This window comes from Dermacentor andersoni, chromosome 3, assembly GCF_023375885.2.
Source record: "Dermacentor andersoni chromosome 3, qqDerAnde1_hic_scaffold, whole genome shotgun sequence".
In the NCBI taxonomy this organism is placed as follows: Eukaryota; Metazoa; Arthropoda; class Arachnida; order Ixodida; family Ixodidae; genus Dermacentor; species Dermacentor andersoni.
The window spans coordinates 77,644,252-77,658,149 of NC_092816.1; the positions used below are offsets into that span (position 1 = coordinate 77,644,252).

The window sequence follows — 13,898 nt, forward strand, 5'->3', positions numbered from 1 at the left end:
TGCACGGCGGCTCTTATCTCCATAAAACTAATCACTCTTACTGACACCTTTAGTCGCCTGTGGGGAGATTTCGGGAACTAAGCCACTCGTTGCAAGGAATAGTAGCGACACCGAGAGAATCGTCAGAGTCTGATGAGTGGTCAGTAGGTGCTCGGCCGTTCAAGCAGAGGCAGCTCTCTAGGCGGGCGAGAGAGGGCTTCCAAGCTCCCTCCTCCCCTGGATACAAAAGCGTTACCCCAGTATTTTCTCCTTATCACCCAATGCATTCCACCATTAGTGCGTTATGAAGTGGCCTCGCGCAGCTGCAACGAAAATTGAGAACCATGGTTTGCCCTCACTGCAGAAATATCCTGGCGCCACCCACGCATTCGAGGAGGAGGTCTCCGAGACGCGGGAAGACGCGCGACAGTTTAATTTTCTCGCAGCTATAATAAGCAAGCACGCAGGCGTGCGACTCTATGCGCGTGCCATCAACGCGTGCGTGCGATCAACACGCTGCTACATCGTGTTGCATGCATTCGGCTGCAGCCTGTCAAACAGCAAGGACGCAAATTTATCCAGTGGCTTCTGTATTCCGAAAGCTGCAAGCGAGGAGCCGTAACATCGCCAACAATGTCTGCAGACCACAGGCGCGGCGGGAAAGCACGCATTTTTATTTCGCGTCCTACATTTATACACGCAGCCTGCAAATGATTGTTGCAATGCGAATTAACGCGTGCGACCAATGAAGCGTGTGTCCCAGCTCCGGGCCTTTCAACTCGTGCCAAAAGGGGCGGGGGTTTACTGCATGGAACGGGTGGGCCATGTGCTTGTTGTTCTGGTTCGGCGTCTAAGGCGTTACTTTATCTTGCAACATAGAGTGTAACGACTCACTGGCACTGGTAGCGCGTCTCACCTGCACTGAGCTATTCCAGGTTTATCATTTTGCTCGCTATTCGGACTTTGTGTGCTGCCTTGTACACACACGCAAACACGAAAGCCTCTAGCAACCATGGCACTTAAGCTAGAGAGCCGTTAGCGCACTCACAGAGCAGCACCTGACGTCATCGTGCGCTGCCACTTGCCTGGCCAATGCGGTGTGACCTCCGCTGCTTGTCCCGCCGCTGCGTAAACAGCGGCGTAAGTGCCGCTCCCTGCGGCCTTCCAGCGAGGTCGCCGTCACGGCGCTTCTTCTTCTTCTTTTTTTTTTTTTCACGCTCCCTGTCGTAACTCGCGTACGGCCAAGGTAAGGAAGCCGAACGAAACGAGTGGGTACACACCGTCGACTGCTCGGTCGTCGGTGTATACGCACACCGTAATCGTGTCGCGAACGAGGCAGGGCAAACGATTTGGGAAAACAAAGATCTCCCAGATGTGGGCACGTGTCTGCTTGCAGATTCGTACGCAGAGAGCAGCTGTACAACAGAGAAGCGACGCGAAAAACGAACTTCCATTAAAGCGACAAAACTCGTATGAGCACGCAGCTTGAGCATACATTCTAATGGCTCTGGGAGATATTAACGAAGCAGATTGACTGTTCACGTTCACAGCTGCATCGACGCGTAACGAATATTCTGTGCATGCGTCGTACGCAGTGATTCAAGCTCCTATTGTTAAAGAAAGCCGTCGTTGCACCTAATCAAGATTTGCGCTTGAGAGAGATTGACAGAAAAGGGTTTCATTCGGTGATTCACTCAACGTTCTCAATGTTCTCGCGAACGTGCGTTTTGGATCGCTCACAAGGCGGACGGCTGGGCAACCGGCAAACGCATACCGATCAAGAAATCGGACTTGCGAAAGGCAAGCATCAGCAATAAAGCCGGCTATGTCGGTCGAAAACTCGATCGGTGGCGACTCTGGAGAGACGTGCGTTGCACGCACACGACACGGTCGCCTGTGTCTCGCCTTCATTTCTTTCCTCGTTTTTCCTTCCCCTTCTCCCTTTCCCCTGCGCAGAATAGCAGGCCAGACGCGAAGCCGACCTCTCTGCTTTTCTAGAACTGAAATGTTCTCTCTCTCCCTCATGCGGTGAGCTAAAACACCACGAATGGAATACCACGTGTAGCCAGATCTTACCCGTCGTTGCATCACTCCTTATTGTCCGGGATGTTGCATGAGGACCCGGATGAGGCGAAGCGTACAGCCACCGTGGGCTCGCACGTACGAAACTGCAAAGGACGTGGTGCGGGAAAGTATTAGACCCAGCGTTTCTCATTGCGTCAGCTTCGCGGTCGTGGTGCAGCGATTTCACCTTTGCGTGAAAGCGTGCTGGATGCTTCCGCGAAGAGCTTTCTTTTTTTTTATCTTGCTGCAAGCCTGCAACGTCCCACTTGGGAGCAATTATCTGTCCAAAAAGAACGCTAAGAGCATGTCAAAAATATTAAATGAGGCACTGCACATTACGGTATGTGCGTCGGTAAACCTGGATTCGCGTATTTCGTACACTTTTAACAGTTTGTACGGATTTTCTATGAATGTGCGCGGAGCTTAAAGTGCGGTTAGCCTGTTCATGTTCAAGTGGATTACGTCAAGAAACGGACGTTATTTGGAGGATAAATCGCGAAGTCCAGGCTTAGCTAATTATAGTGTTGAGTAATTAACTTCTTAAAGTACTCGCTTTAAAGGACTTTTTGCAGTGACGGAATTGAAGCGAAGCAGTAGTGAAGCCACGAGTGCTTAGTAGAAATCCTAAGGCTAGCACTACTCTCGAAATATCCATCCTTAAAATGTGCTACTGCGTTCCAGTTAACGGTATTCCACTTAACGGTTTCCAAAAGCTATCTACAACAGTTCGGGACGATCTTAACTGGAACTCTAATGCATCTTGTAGAAGAGTTTCGGGGTGTTATACCTCGAAAGAGGTGCCAGTCTTCGGTTGTCTGCTGAGTAGAAATTGCTTCACTACTGCTCAGCTTCCATTTCGTAATTGCAACATACGCCCTGAAGTCAACAATTAGAAAGGCAATGAGTGACTGTTCGCTACGCGGGCATTGCGATTTTTGCGGCCGGTAATATTTGGGATCCAGAAATTCACCTGGAAAGACGGAAGAGAGCTATGTTCGTATACGTGTGTGCGTGCGTGCGTGCGTGCGCGCGCGTATCTGTGTGTGTGTCTGTGCGTGTGTCTGCGTGCGTGTGTGTGTGCGTGTGTGTGTGTGTGTGTGTGTGCGTGTGTGCGTGCGTGTGTGCGTGTGTGTGTGTGCGTGTGTGTGTGTGTGTGCGTGTGTGTGTGTGTGCGTGTGTGTGTGTGTGTGTGTGTGTGTGTGTGTGTGTGTGTGTGTGTGTGTGTGTGTGTGTGTGTGTGTGTGTGTGTGTGTGTGTGTGTGTGTGTGTGTGTGTGTGTGTGTAGCAAACAAACATGGGAACAGCATGGGATGTGCAAACATGGGAAGGTAGGCTACGTCAGAGCTGGCTGTCTCAAAATCTCGAATTGGTTGCTCAAGCAATAAGCAATAATAAAAAAGAAAGAGTGTTATCTGTAACAGGGGGATCTTCAAACAACAACAACAACAACTACTACTACTACTACTACTACTACTACTACTACTACTACTACTACTACTACTACTACATCAATGACGACGACGACAAAATATGGCCGAACTAATATGTAGCAGTGTGGCGAACAGCCGTACTCTTCGGGTTCTGAACTTGGCTTATTCGCATTAAGTTCTGAATACAGTCCTTTGGCTAAAGATTAAGTTGAGTGATCTGTTAAACACACCTGTACTGTGATGGACCCCGTATTGGTGAGCTCCTGATTACTTTCGAGCAACCGAAGCTCGTTCACCTGCATACAAATCTAAGTACGCGATCGTCTTTTCTTTCTTTCTTTCTTTCTTTCTTTCTTTCTTTCTTTCTTTCTTTCTTTCTTTAAAGCGGACGGGAGGAGGGGGGTCCAGTGGATCTCCCACCTGTGCGTGGCGACACCTACTTCACGATATGACGACCTTTGAATCCGTGCCTACAGATCCTTAAGGCAGAAGTAGCACTTTACAGTGGCTGCCCTGCAATCACTCTTGTCATCTCTGCGCCACAGCCCACATGAATAAGTGGTAGCAGAGATACGATTAGGCTACCATCAAGCGGTGGACGGTGGACCACGACATTGTATTTCAGTGGCTACCCGGGCACTGTAATATTGCTGGCAATGAAAGTGCCGAAAAAGCGGCCCGTGAGGCACATGACGCACGTGAAAACACCTCGACACCATTGTCGAGAACGGTATCAGCGCGGTACCTCAGCGGTCTTGCCCATATTATTACTGTAAGGAAATGGAACACACCGGAGTTCACCAACCGGCGCCTATATGTCATGGACCCGCACATGACATTGTAACTTTAACCTGGTTATAACCGATAAGAAGAAACGCTACTGTGCAGCTTGCGAGTAGGAGCTTCTTTCACGAACACCTACTCATTCCTAACTGGAATGGCGGACAGTCCCAACTGCAGCAGATGTGGTGTCGAAGAAACGACCAAACGTATGCTGTACGTGTGACTGCACTACATACGAATACGAGAGGAGTGCCCTTCGTACAGCTTTGCTGCACTTAGACGACCGTCATTTCACAGAGGAGAAGATATTGGACCCATGGCCTCGTGCGCCTGCTATGTGCAAGGCCACAAAGACACTGGTACGTTTCTTGAAATGCACCAGCGTGTATGACCGCCTGTGACTGATTCAGTGGCGAACGCTAGTGTGCGTAACAGTAGATACTGTGAATCACTAAAACGACAGGCACCTACCAAAAGAAGTACTAAAAATGAATAAATCTTTAAGGCGTTGCGGCTTCGCTACGGAAGCCTTGTCCACAGAGGATTATCCATTGTGGACAAGGCTTCCGTAGCGATGCCGAAACGTCTTAAAGATTTATTCATTTTTAGTACTTCTTTTGGCCGGTGCCTGTCGTTTTAGTGATTCATGTTTTATCCCGACCAGACGGGCTTCCGTCGAACCCTCGACTTCAGTGGAAACTGTGACCGCTTTCTTCCTTCTCCTCTTTCAATCCCTTTTCCCGCTTTCCCAGTACACGGTAGCCTACCGGGCTCAGCCTGGTTAGCTTCCCTACCTTTCCCTTATGACAAATATATATATATTCCACTGGCTAATACCGACGTTTTTTCGACACAATCTTGAAACCATAGATCGCTATGTCGCCCGCGACCCTCTGTGCAAGACTTCCTGCATTCCGCGACCTTCGCGACGAGACGCACGCCGATGGGCCACTTCTGAATGGCGGCGCGAAATCGAAAGCACTCGCGCCGAGTCCCTGATACTGGTTTGCTTATCGGTCCATCAGAATGGAATGTGCGCTTCAAGTGGCCTCAGCGGTGTGCCCTTATCGGTGAAGTGGGCGCTCCTGTTATGCCCTGTTTATGGCGTTAGGCCCTTGAGCGGGCTACTGTATAGTGTAGCACTCCTCTCTGAGCCATGGGCCACTCGATGCCACGCGCTGCGCTCCGCCGACACGTGAAACCCATGCTGATCGTCGACAGCGGATATCTCTTTCGACGGATGCGGCCTACATGACACCCCCACTGAATTCCCCCGACAATGGAGTCACACAAAGCGCACCGTGAATCCGGTACACCTGTACGGCTCGCAGTATATGTCTGCACAGTTTCGTATAAAGCTCGCCGATGGCCCCAGTGCCTGTGTCTCCGAGAACCGCCGATACGGCACTCACACAAGCGCGGTAATCATGCTTGGAATACGCGAACTTATTTTAATGCGACAGCGGTATGCGGTGTACGCTCATCGGCCTGATACGCAAACTAAAACGAGCCGCGATCACGGAGGCAGTGCAGTAATCTGATCGCCGAGGTCTCCACGCACCGGTGGGCTGTCCGGAGCGCATACCCGAGCGGTGTTCGCATACGAGATGCAGATCCTCGGCACACGTACAGGCTTCGGGGAGCCTCCGACCAACGCAAGAGTCCGGGTTCCGACTTTGATGTCTCCGTTGCCCCCTTGGGTGTCCTGGAGGCACCGACGAAGTATACCACATAATGAGACGTTGTTTACACTTAGTGCGTTTCCACTTAGCGAGTTCACTTCCCTCGCGGCCTGGCAGAGGAGACTTGTTATCATCTCAGGCGCTGTTCCGAAGCCACCGTTTGCCGGCATTATTCTTATTTTCGAATGCTAAATTATGTTCTCAACAAACCAACTCACACAGTAAAGGCATATATTCTTTCCCGCAGAAATAAGCGCGAACGAAAGAAAAGAAGTGCGCGCAAAGAGAAGGGTGGAAAAGAAAACAGGCCTTTCTGAAACGTATACCGTAAATTTAGGAACCGCTCCCAGTGTCTACGGGAGCTGCAGTTGCGGTTCGGCCAGCACGGAAATCGCGGACGGTGCGCGTTTATTTGCCCTAAACTTCGTCCTCCTGGCTTTACGCGGCTTCGTAACTTTGTAACTTGAAAACTTGCTTCGAAATAGCGCGTTAAATATGCCCAGCGATTCTCAATGATTGCGCATGTGAGCGGTGGCTTACACCATCTTGCAGTGTTTATGGAACAATTGCTTCTGCAAATTCAGAAAGTTAGAACGTTATGAATTAAACAAGAACGCCTGAAGTCACAAGCTCGAAGAATAGACAAAACCTTGTGCTATACCGTACAGTTGGACGATCGCAGCGCCAGAGTTCTCTCTGGAGGGAGAGCGAAAAAGAATATAATTTATTGGGGCACGCGCAGGTGGCAGCCTGAGGTGGCAGTTGTTTAGCCGGGTACTCTGCTGACAGGCGAGAAACTGCATGTGCTTCACCATCTCTGTCTCTATCTTGACATCCTGCGCCTTGCTTAAGCGCAAGTTTGTCTACGCGCACGCCTGAAGCGGCAGTCGATAAGAGCGAACATTGTTGCGGCTCGAGGTGGCGTTATAGGGCCAGGAATCCACCAAGCCCATCTACGAATACGTCCGGTAGTAGGAATGAAGAAAAAAAAGGTTTATTTTACATTACTTATACGGCTCTGGTACATCATCATCATCATCATCATCATCATCATCATCATCGGCGCATTTTAAGTCCATTGCAGGACCAGGTCTTTCGCTGCAGTCTTCAATTACCCCTGTCCTGCGCCAACCAATTCCAACTTGCGCTTGTTTCTTAATTTCATCACGCCAGCCAGTCTCCTGCCGTCCTCGACTGCGTTTCCCTTCTCTTGGCACCCGTTCTCTAACCCCAATGGTCTACCGGTTATCTAACCCGCGCACTACGTGACCTGCCCAGCTCCATTTTTTTTTTCTCAATGTCAATAAGAATATCGACTATCCCCGTTTGCTAACTGATCCACGCCACTCTCTTCCTGTCTCTTAACGTTACGCCTAACATTCTTTGTTCCAATGATAATGGTAAGCTTCCAGGCAGGATCTGACAATGTCTGCCGTATGTGCTCCAACCCACTTTTATTCTTCTGTAAATTTCCTTCTCATGATCAGGGTCTTCTGTGAGTAATTGACCTATGTAAACGTATTCCTTCGCAGAGAGGCTCTAGAACTTTTGTTCCCTTGCCAGGCAACTGATCATTATTTTTGTTTTCTGCATATTATTCTTCAACCCCTCTTACACTCCCTCTGTTAAGGTCCTCAATCAAGCAACACTGCGGGGACGAGTTGCAACGGTTCCAGTTACGGACGCCCAATCCATGCAAAAAAAGCATGTTAACCATCCGAGTTCACATCAGGACACTTCGGCCTGACTGCACGAAAACTCTCCGCTTTTTAATCCCGTCGTCTTCGACGATTGTGATTGGCTGCAATGCAGTCATCAGATTCCCTGATTGAGCCGCCTAGGGAATCTGATGACTGCATCGCAGCCAATCACAATCATCGAATCGTTTGCGATACCGCGCCCATGCCATCGCAACGCTCCGCAGCCCCTGCACCTCCAAAGCCTCCGCGCACCCGAAGCATAGAATAGCGGACGGGATAGCAACTGGGGAATGAATCCACGGTCGGCGCCCGGCCTTCGGTAGCATTTGACGTTGGCCCTTTTCATCATTAGTTCAGGCTATTAGGTATTGGGGGGGGGTGGGTGGGGTGCCTTTTGTGGACCCGTCAGCAGTCGGTGTGAACGCTGCGTTGACTTCTCCGTAGGCGCTGGCGGGTGGGCGGGGGTTTTCTCATGGCAAACGTCTAATTAACGCCTCTGGCCGTGTTGAGATGTAACGTAATGTAGAGTTGTGAGCAAAAGTTTATAGAAAAAAGGTGCAGCGAACATGTTTTCCTTCTTCTCAGTCTGGGGCTTGCTGGCTGAAATCCACTTGTGTACATCCTATATATATATATATATATATACGTGCGCGTGTTCGACCAATGAAATGTATTGACGCAATGAAATGTATTGAAGATTTTACATTGCGGAGCGGAGGGGGGGGGGGGAGGGGGCTAGAAATTCTTTTTTATTTATGTATTTTTTGTTGTTGATGATGCCCTACATGGTCTCCAAGCTATTGCCCACGAGTGTACATCATGGCATCGTATGCAAAACAGGCCTGAAGTTAAAGGTCCTTTCAATCGCAGTTCTTTACTAGTGAAAATGCTATTTATTTATTTATTTATTTATTTATTTATTTATTTATTTATTTATTTATTTATAGTTGCTGTTTATCGCCATTGCAGAAGCCAAAATGGCACCCACGCTGGGATACTGGGACCTGCGGGGTCTGGGGCAGCCCATCCGCAACTTGCTGATCTACAAAGGGGTCGACTTCGAGGACAAGCGCTACAAGTTCGGCCAGGCGCCCGACTACGACCGCGAGGATTGGCTCAAGGAGAAGTTCACGCTGGGGGTCCTGTTTCCCAACCTGCCGTACTACATCGACGACGAGGTCAAGATCAGCCAGAGCTTGGCCATCATGCGCTACTTGGCTCGGAAGCACGACCTTGGCGCTAGGTATGCGCGGGCATGTTTCCTTCAAACTTTGCTCGCGCACTGAACAAGGAATGACACTTAGCAAAAAAATGTACCTTCACTTATCTCTCTTTTACGTTCAAGGGAGTTACACTGCTGCCCAGAGGACAGAGGCCAGAAATGTGTACAACGTCATCGACTCGGGTTCGAGAACTGTATATTTAATCTGTCATATGTGACACGCACAGCGGAGTGCGCCAATCCAACGTGACAGCAAAGAAGTCAGTAAAGGCCGCAAAAACAACAAAAGCAAACAAACGCAAATAGAGTTTACTTTTTTCCATCTTCTTGCTGCTACAGAAAAATGTATATGTTGCTTTCGCAAAAACAACCCCCCCCCCCCCCCAAAAAAAATAAAAAAAAATATATATATATATATAAAGCGGAGAAAGAGAAATAGACATCAGGCTATAGCTGGTGTCACCAAATGGGACGACACGCCTACTTGCTAGTCAACAAAGTAAAGAGCGAGAGAGAGACTTAAAAAGTAAAGCAGAGGACATTACTTTACACACTGGATATACGTAGACACCATTTATATCAGTCAATAAATAACAGATAGCAGCATTACCCACAAACGCGTTAGGCGTATTGGTGGGTACCAGAAGCCGGGAAAGAAATGATGGCAGGGCAATAGTAAAGTGATCACAGTCACCATTGTCTGGAATCACGATCACTTGCAGCCAATAGAAAACATGATGGAGTAAGGAACCAAAAAAGACAAAGAAAGACAAAAGAAAACGAGGAGAAATAAAGAAAAGAAAATGAAGGTCGCTACATAGAATTTAAGTTCACCTCCCCTCGCCCGTTTAATACCGGCTTTTCGGTTAATTCCCTCCTCATGAGTAAACGCCATGGTTTGAAAAGCAGGCAAGCAAGGTGATAGCATAGTGGCGAAGCGTTACCGTATGCACGTTCAGTTAGAGTCCACTGTTAGAGGACTAATTAAAATTCAAACGCTCTACAAGCACCCTAAATTTGGCGTGATGTCCAATTCAGAATATGTCACTAACAGATATCTCGTATAACACACTTCCCCTAGAAGAAGGAATGCTGAAGTTATGCGGGCGTACAAATCAGGTGTCGTCCTATAAGAGGGGACGACGTTGTATATGCTGAAACACTGTAGCACTTATCCGGGTAGCAGCAGCGCTGATAGCGACGTTTTCAACGTTCTTATCACTCGTAATACGCTAAAGCTGTGTCGCAGGGCTGTTCCCTCCAGGAAAAGAAAACGTACTAAATTAGCCTTCGATGTATGATGAAGCCGCTGCCAACGAGCTTATATATGGAAGCTGATAAGATGAATAGGGTCGCTGTCGTAGCAGTAAAGGTATTTTAGCGCTTCTTGCGTCGCAAGACACCGCCAACAGCTTAGCACGTCCTCGCGTCCGTGTACAGTCGATAGCAAATGTTTGGCGACCAGAGGTGCCGCTAATATTCTTTTTTTTTTTCGCAGCCTAGGCACAAAGGCTGAAATCAAGCGGTACTGCCTACGTGGGCCTGTTTGACCAGTGCCATGCAATAAAACAACTTCCCGTTTCACGGCTGTGCTAGAAAAAATTTTTTTTTTTCAGCTGGTGCCGTGGTCTCTAGACTTCTGCTTTTGGCTGTACGTCTGCTGGAATAGAAGTATCCGTCCATACGCCAGTACGTCAGCTCGTACTGCTCCTCGGCGCGCACACACAATGCAGGACGGGCTAAGAATCCGGTGGTTTTACGCACAGATAATGAGTTCGTGAAAAGGAGACTGAAATGATAAAAATGAAAGTAAAACAGACGTATGTAACTGAGAAGTAAGACGACTTGAATTTACGATTAAATTAAGAAAATATGTAAACAGATCCAATGAACAATTTCGATTGGAAGGCATTTGTAACAATTGCAACAGAGATAGACTTTCTTTCTTATGCGTAAGAGCGATACTTTCATATAACCTTTGTATATAAGTAGAGAGGTTATATGAAAGCACCTTCAAACTGACGTATATAATCCTTGTATGCCAACCAAGTATGCGCACCTCTGTTCTCCGCAACAAAACAACAACAACAAGGACAACGAAAGCTTCCTACACGAAACCTGCACATATAATGTCGGCTCACAGGCATCTATATAAAGCACATCAACCTGTTAACTGAATGGTCTAGTTTGTGCAACTATTATTGCTTCATACAGTGGTTACAAGTTTTGACAAGCTTGACAGATATGAAATACGAAAGGAGGTCCCATAGTCAAATACTGTATTGGGACCTTCGGCCAAGGCTAGGTGGCGACTCGAATGACTATATGGCAGCAAAATAAAGTATTACATATACTGGCAATATAAAAGTAGGACAAATAGTGAATTATATATCGAGGGTTCTGCGATTATCTTCATTTAATTAGCCATTCGGTTGGTACATACGTGTCACTGGGGCTATGCTTGTTCTTGGCCAGTCCTTGAGAACGGGTATGTCCCACTGTGACACGAGAGGCACAGAATCCCCGAAATGTTGCTCGACACGCGTCGTGCTTTTCCGCGGCATAAGTACCTGTCGATGACAATTTTTCGTCCCTCGACAAGCATCGTACATCGACCTCGTCCCTGTGACATCGCTGGGCACACGCCTCGCACTGTGCTTCCGCTTGACTTGGTGTTTTGCATTTCGGCACGGCTTGTGAACGGTACAGTGCAGTGCACGGCAATAAAACTGAGGCCTTTGTGGAGGATAAGCAAGAAAAAAGAAACATTCCGTGAGATTACGCGTTGCGTTGCATGACAGTAAATAAAATTGCATGCATCGTTGTTAGATGTAAAGCATTTAATTAAGCGCTTTTAGTTAAGCTTCATTTCACATTGTATGCGACATGTGCGCTGGATCTGCTTTTTTTTACGTCACAATCAACTTAATGAAATCCCGCAGACTATATTCCGTTACCGTGTCCCTTTTAATGGCGAGCAATTGCGTCTTTCTTTCGCAAATGAACATTATTGCACTTTTTCTAGAAATTAATTACACTCATTTTTCTTTATTTTTCATGTATCGTTCTTTTTTACGATTTTCAAACTTCCATCATACTATTTCATCTTTAACTTTAAACACCAGGGCGCGTATTTGCAAGCATTCACAAGAAGCTTCATGAAGCGGGTACGGCGGGTACCTTCCTAAACGACTAGGTGGGTTGTTTTCTTCTTTTTTTCTGGGGTAGGTCGTTTAGCTGAGTCGTTGGTTGGGTCGTCCCTGCAATGCTTCCCTCTCCATCCGCTACCCTCAAACTGCGTCTAACGATGAGGTCCATTTCGCAGGGACGAGGAGGAGAGGACCAAGCTGGACGTGATGGAGCAGCAGGCCAGGGACCTTGCCTGGTGGCTCGTCATGGTCTGCTACTCGCCGAATTTCCAGGAGCAGCGGTCCAAGTACGAGGAGACCATGCTGGGACAGCTGCGGCTCTGGGACGACCACCTGCAGGGCAAGCTGTGGGTGCTGGGCGACCGGCTCAGCTACGTCGACTTCCTGCTCTACGAGGCGCTCGACTGGAACTACGAGTTCAAGCCCGAGGCCTTCCAGGGTTTCCCCGTCGTGGTGGCCTACATGCGGCGTTTCGAGGAGCTGCCCAACCTGAAGGAGTACTTCGCCTCGGACAAGTACAGCAAGTGGCCCCTCATGGGGCCCCAGGTCAAGTGGGGACACATCAAGGAGTAGGGGGGACGCCGAGGAGGGACACATCCTCTGCGCTCTCTAGACTCGGTGTCTATTATTATCGGTGCACATTTTTCACATTTCTGTAGGTAACTGGCCTACGTTTTGCCACTGACTATACTGATAATAATATGTCGTAAATAATGGTCATTTGACCCGAATAATGTCAAAGTATAGAGTCTAATGTATTATGAGGCCGGGAGGTCACATTACTCGGAGTACAATTTGCAGGAGCCAACAATATATTACTACTGAGCCTCCTGTGGTCGTGTTTCATTGCACGTGTAACATGACGGCAGTTGCTGCAATTGGGTGTATCTTACTCCTCTAAATTTTAACAGCACACATCAATTGTGCATTTACATCTAATGAAAAAAGCTAGCCGTAATATCCAAGCCTGCGGAGCTCTTTTTTCTAAAGAGCGGCGCTGGTCAATTAAAATGTGAAATTAATACCGTGTTTAGAACGCACTATGAAATTTCAGGCCTCTGTTACCGAGTATTCTCGCTTATCCCAAACTTCCGCTGGCGCTTCGGTTCTCCGAGACGCGCGGCACCCGGGAGCCAAAGATAAGACGTTTGATTGACAGAATTAAGAGCATCGGGAACGCAAAAACACGAAATCACCGGTGGTCGCGTTTGTGCGATACTGCGAACGTGCGGAGTTTCGATGAAGAGACGTATTGGTGTGTATCCACTTGAAGCCACTACAGCGTGAAGATAATGTGGCCTTGGCGGTAACGCGCGCAGAGGTAGGTAATAGAAACGGCAACCCCGATGCGCGTAATACGGGTGCGAGCTACGGAGGCAAACGCAGAGTTTTGGGGTTACCTCAGGTTGCACGGGAACCGACTTTGATTAGCCTAGAGAAATCACGACGCATTCACTGTATGGTTCTTCGTATATTTTACTTGCTTCAATGTGTTCCATGTAGCGCGTATTATTCGCAATAAAGAAATTTATATTTTCCCCGTTATCAGCGGTGTTCTTTTTTTGTTTTGTTTTCTTCCACACTTAAAGTATTTATAAGCAATGAGTGAAACCACCTTATGCGAACGCATGAGGGCTTGCAATTTGACAGGGTCAGTGGTAGTTGATACAATTGGACATCCCGAATAACTCTTTCGAAGGGCGACCTCACAGCAGCATTGTTAGAGAATGTGGGAAAGCTTTTTATTTCATGTGTTGTATGCCGGGGCATTCCTACATGTGCGTAGTCACAGACAAGCGCATAGGTTGGTTAACCCTCTACGCGGCTGCAATGGCCACGTTCGCGACAGTCTTTGAACTGGCGTAGAATGACATCGTCTACGGTCGCTA

General features: G+C 48.1%; 1 protein-coding gene across 1 annotated transcript in view; it reads left to right on the top strand.

The window, feature by feature from the left end:
* LOC126544797 (glutathione S-transferase Mu 4-like) overlaps positions 1-13,554 on the top strand; it is a 14,457-nt gene extending 903 nt beyond the window's left edge. Inside the window, exons 2-3 of the mRNA XM_050192276.3 lie at positions 8,608-8,881; positions 12,186-13,554. Coding sequence (XP_050048233.1) covers positions 8,616-8,881; positions 12,186-12,582 — 663 coding nt within the window. The 5' untranslated portion in view covers positions 8,608-8,615 and the 3' untranslated portion in view covers positions 12,583-13,554. The remainder of the gene's footprint in view (positions 1-8,607; positions 8,882-12,185) is intronic.
* The last annotated feature ends 344 nt before the right edge of the window (positions 13,555-13,898 follow it).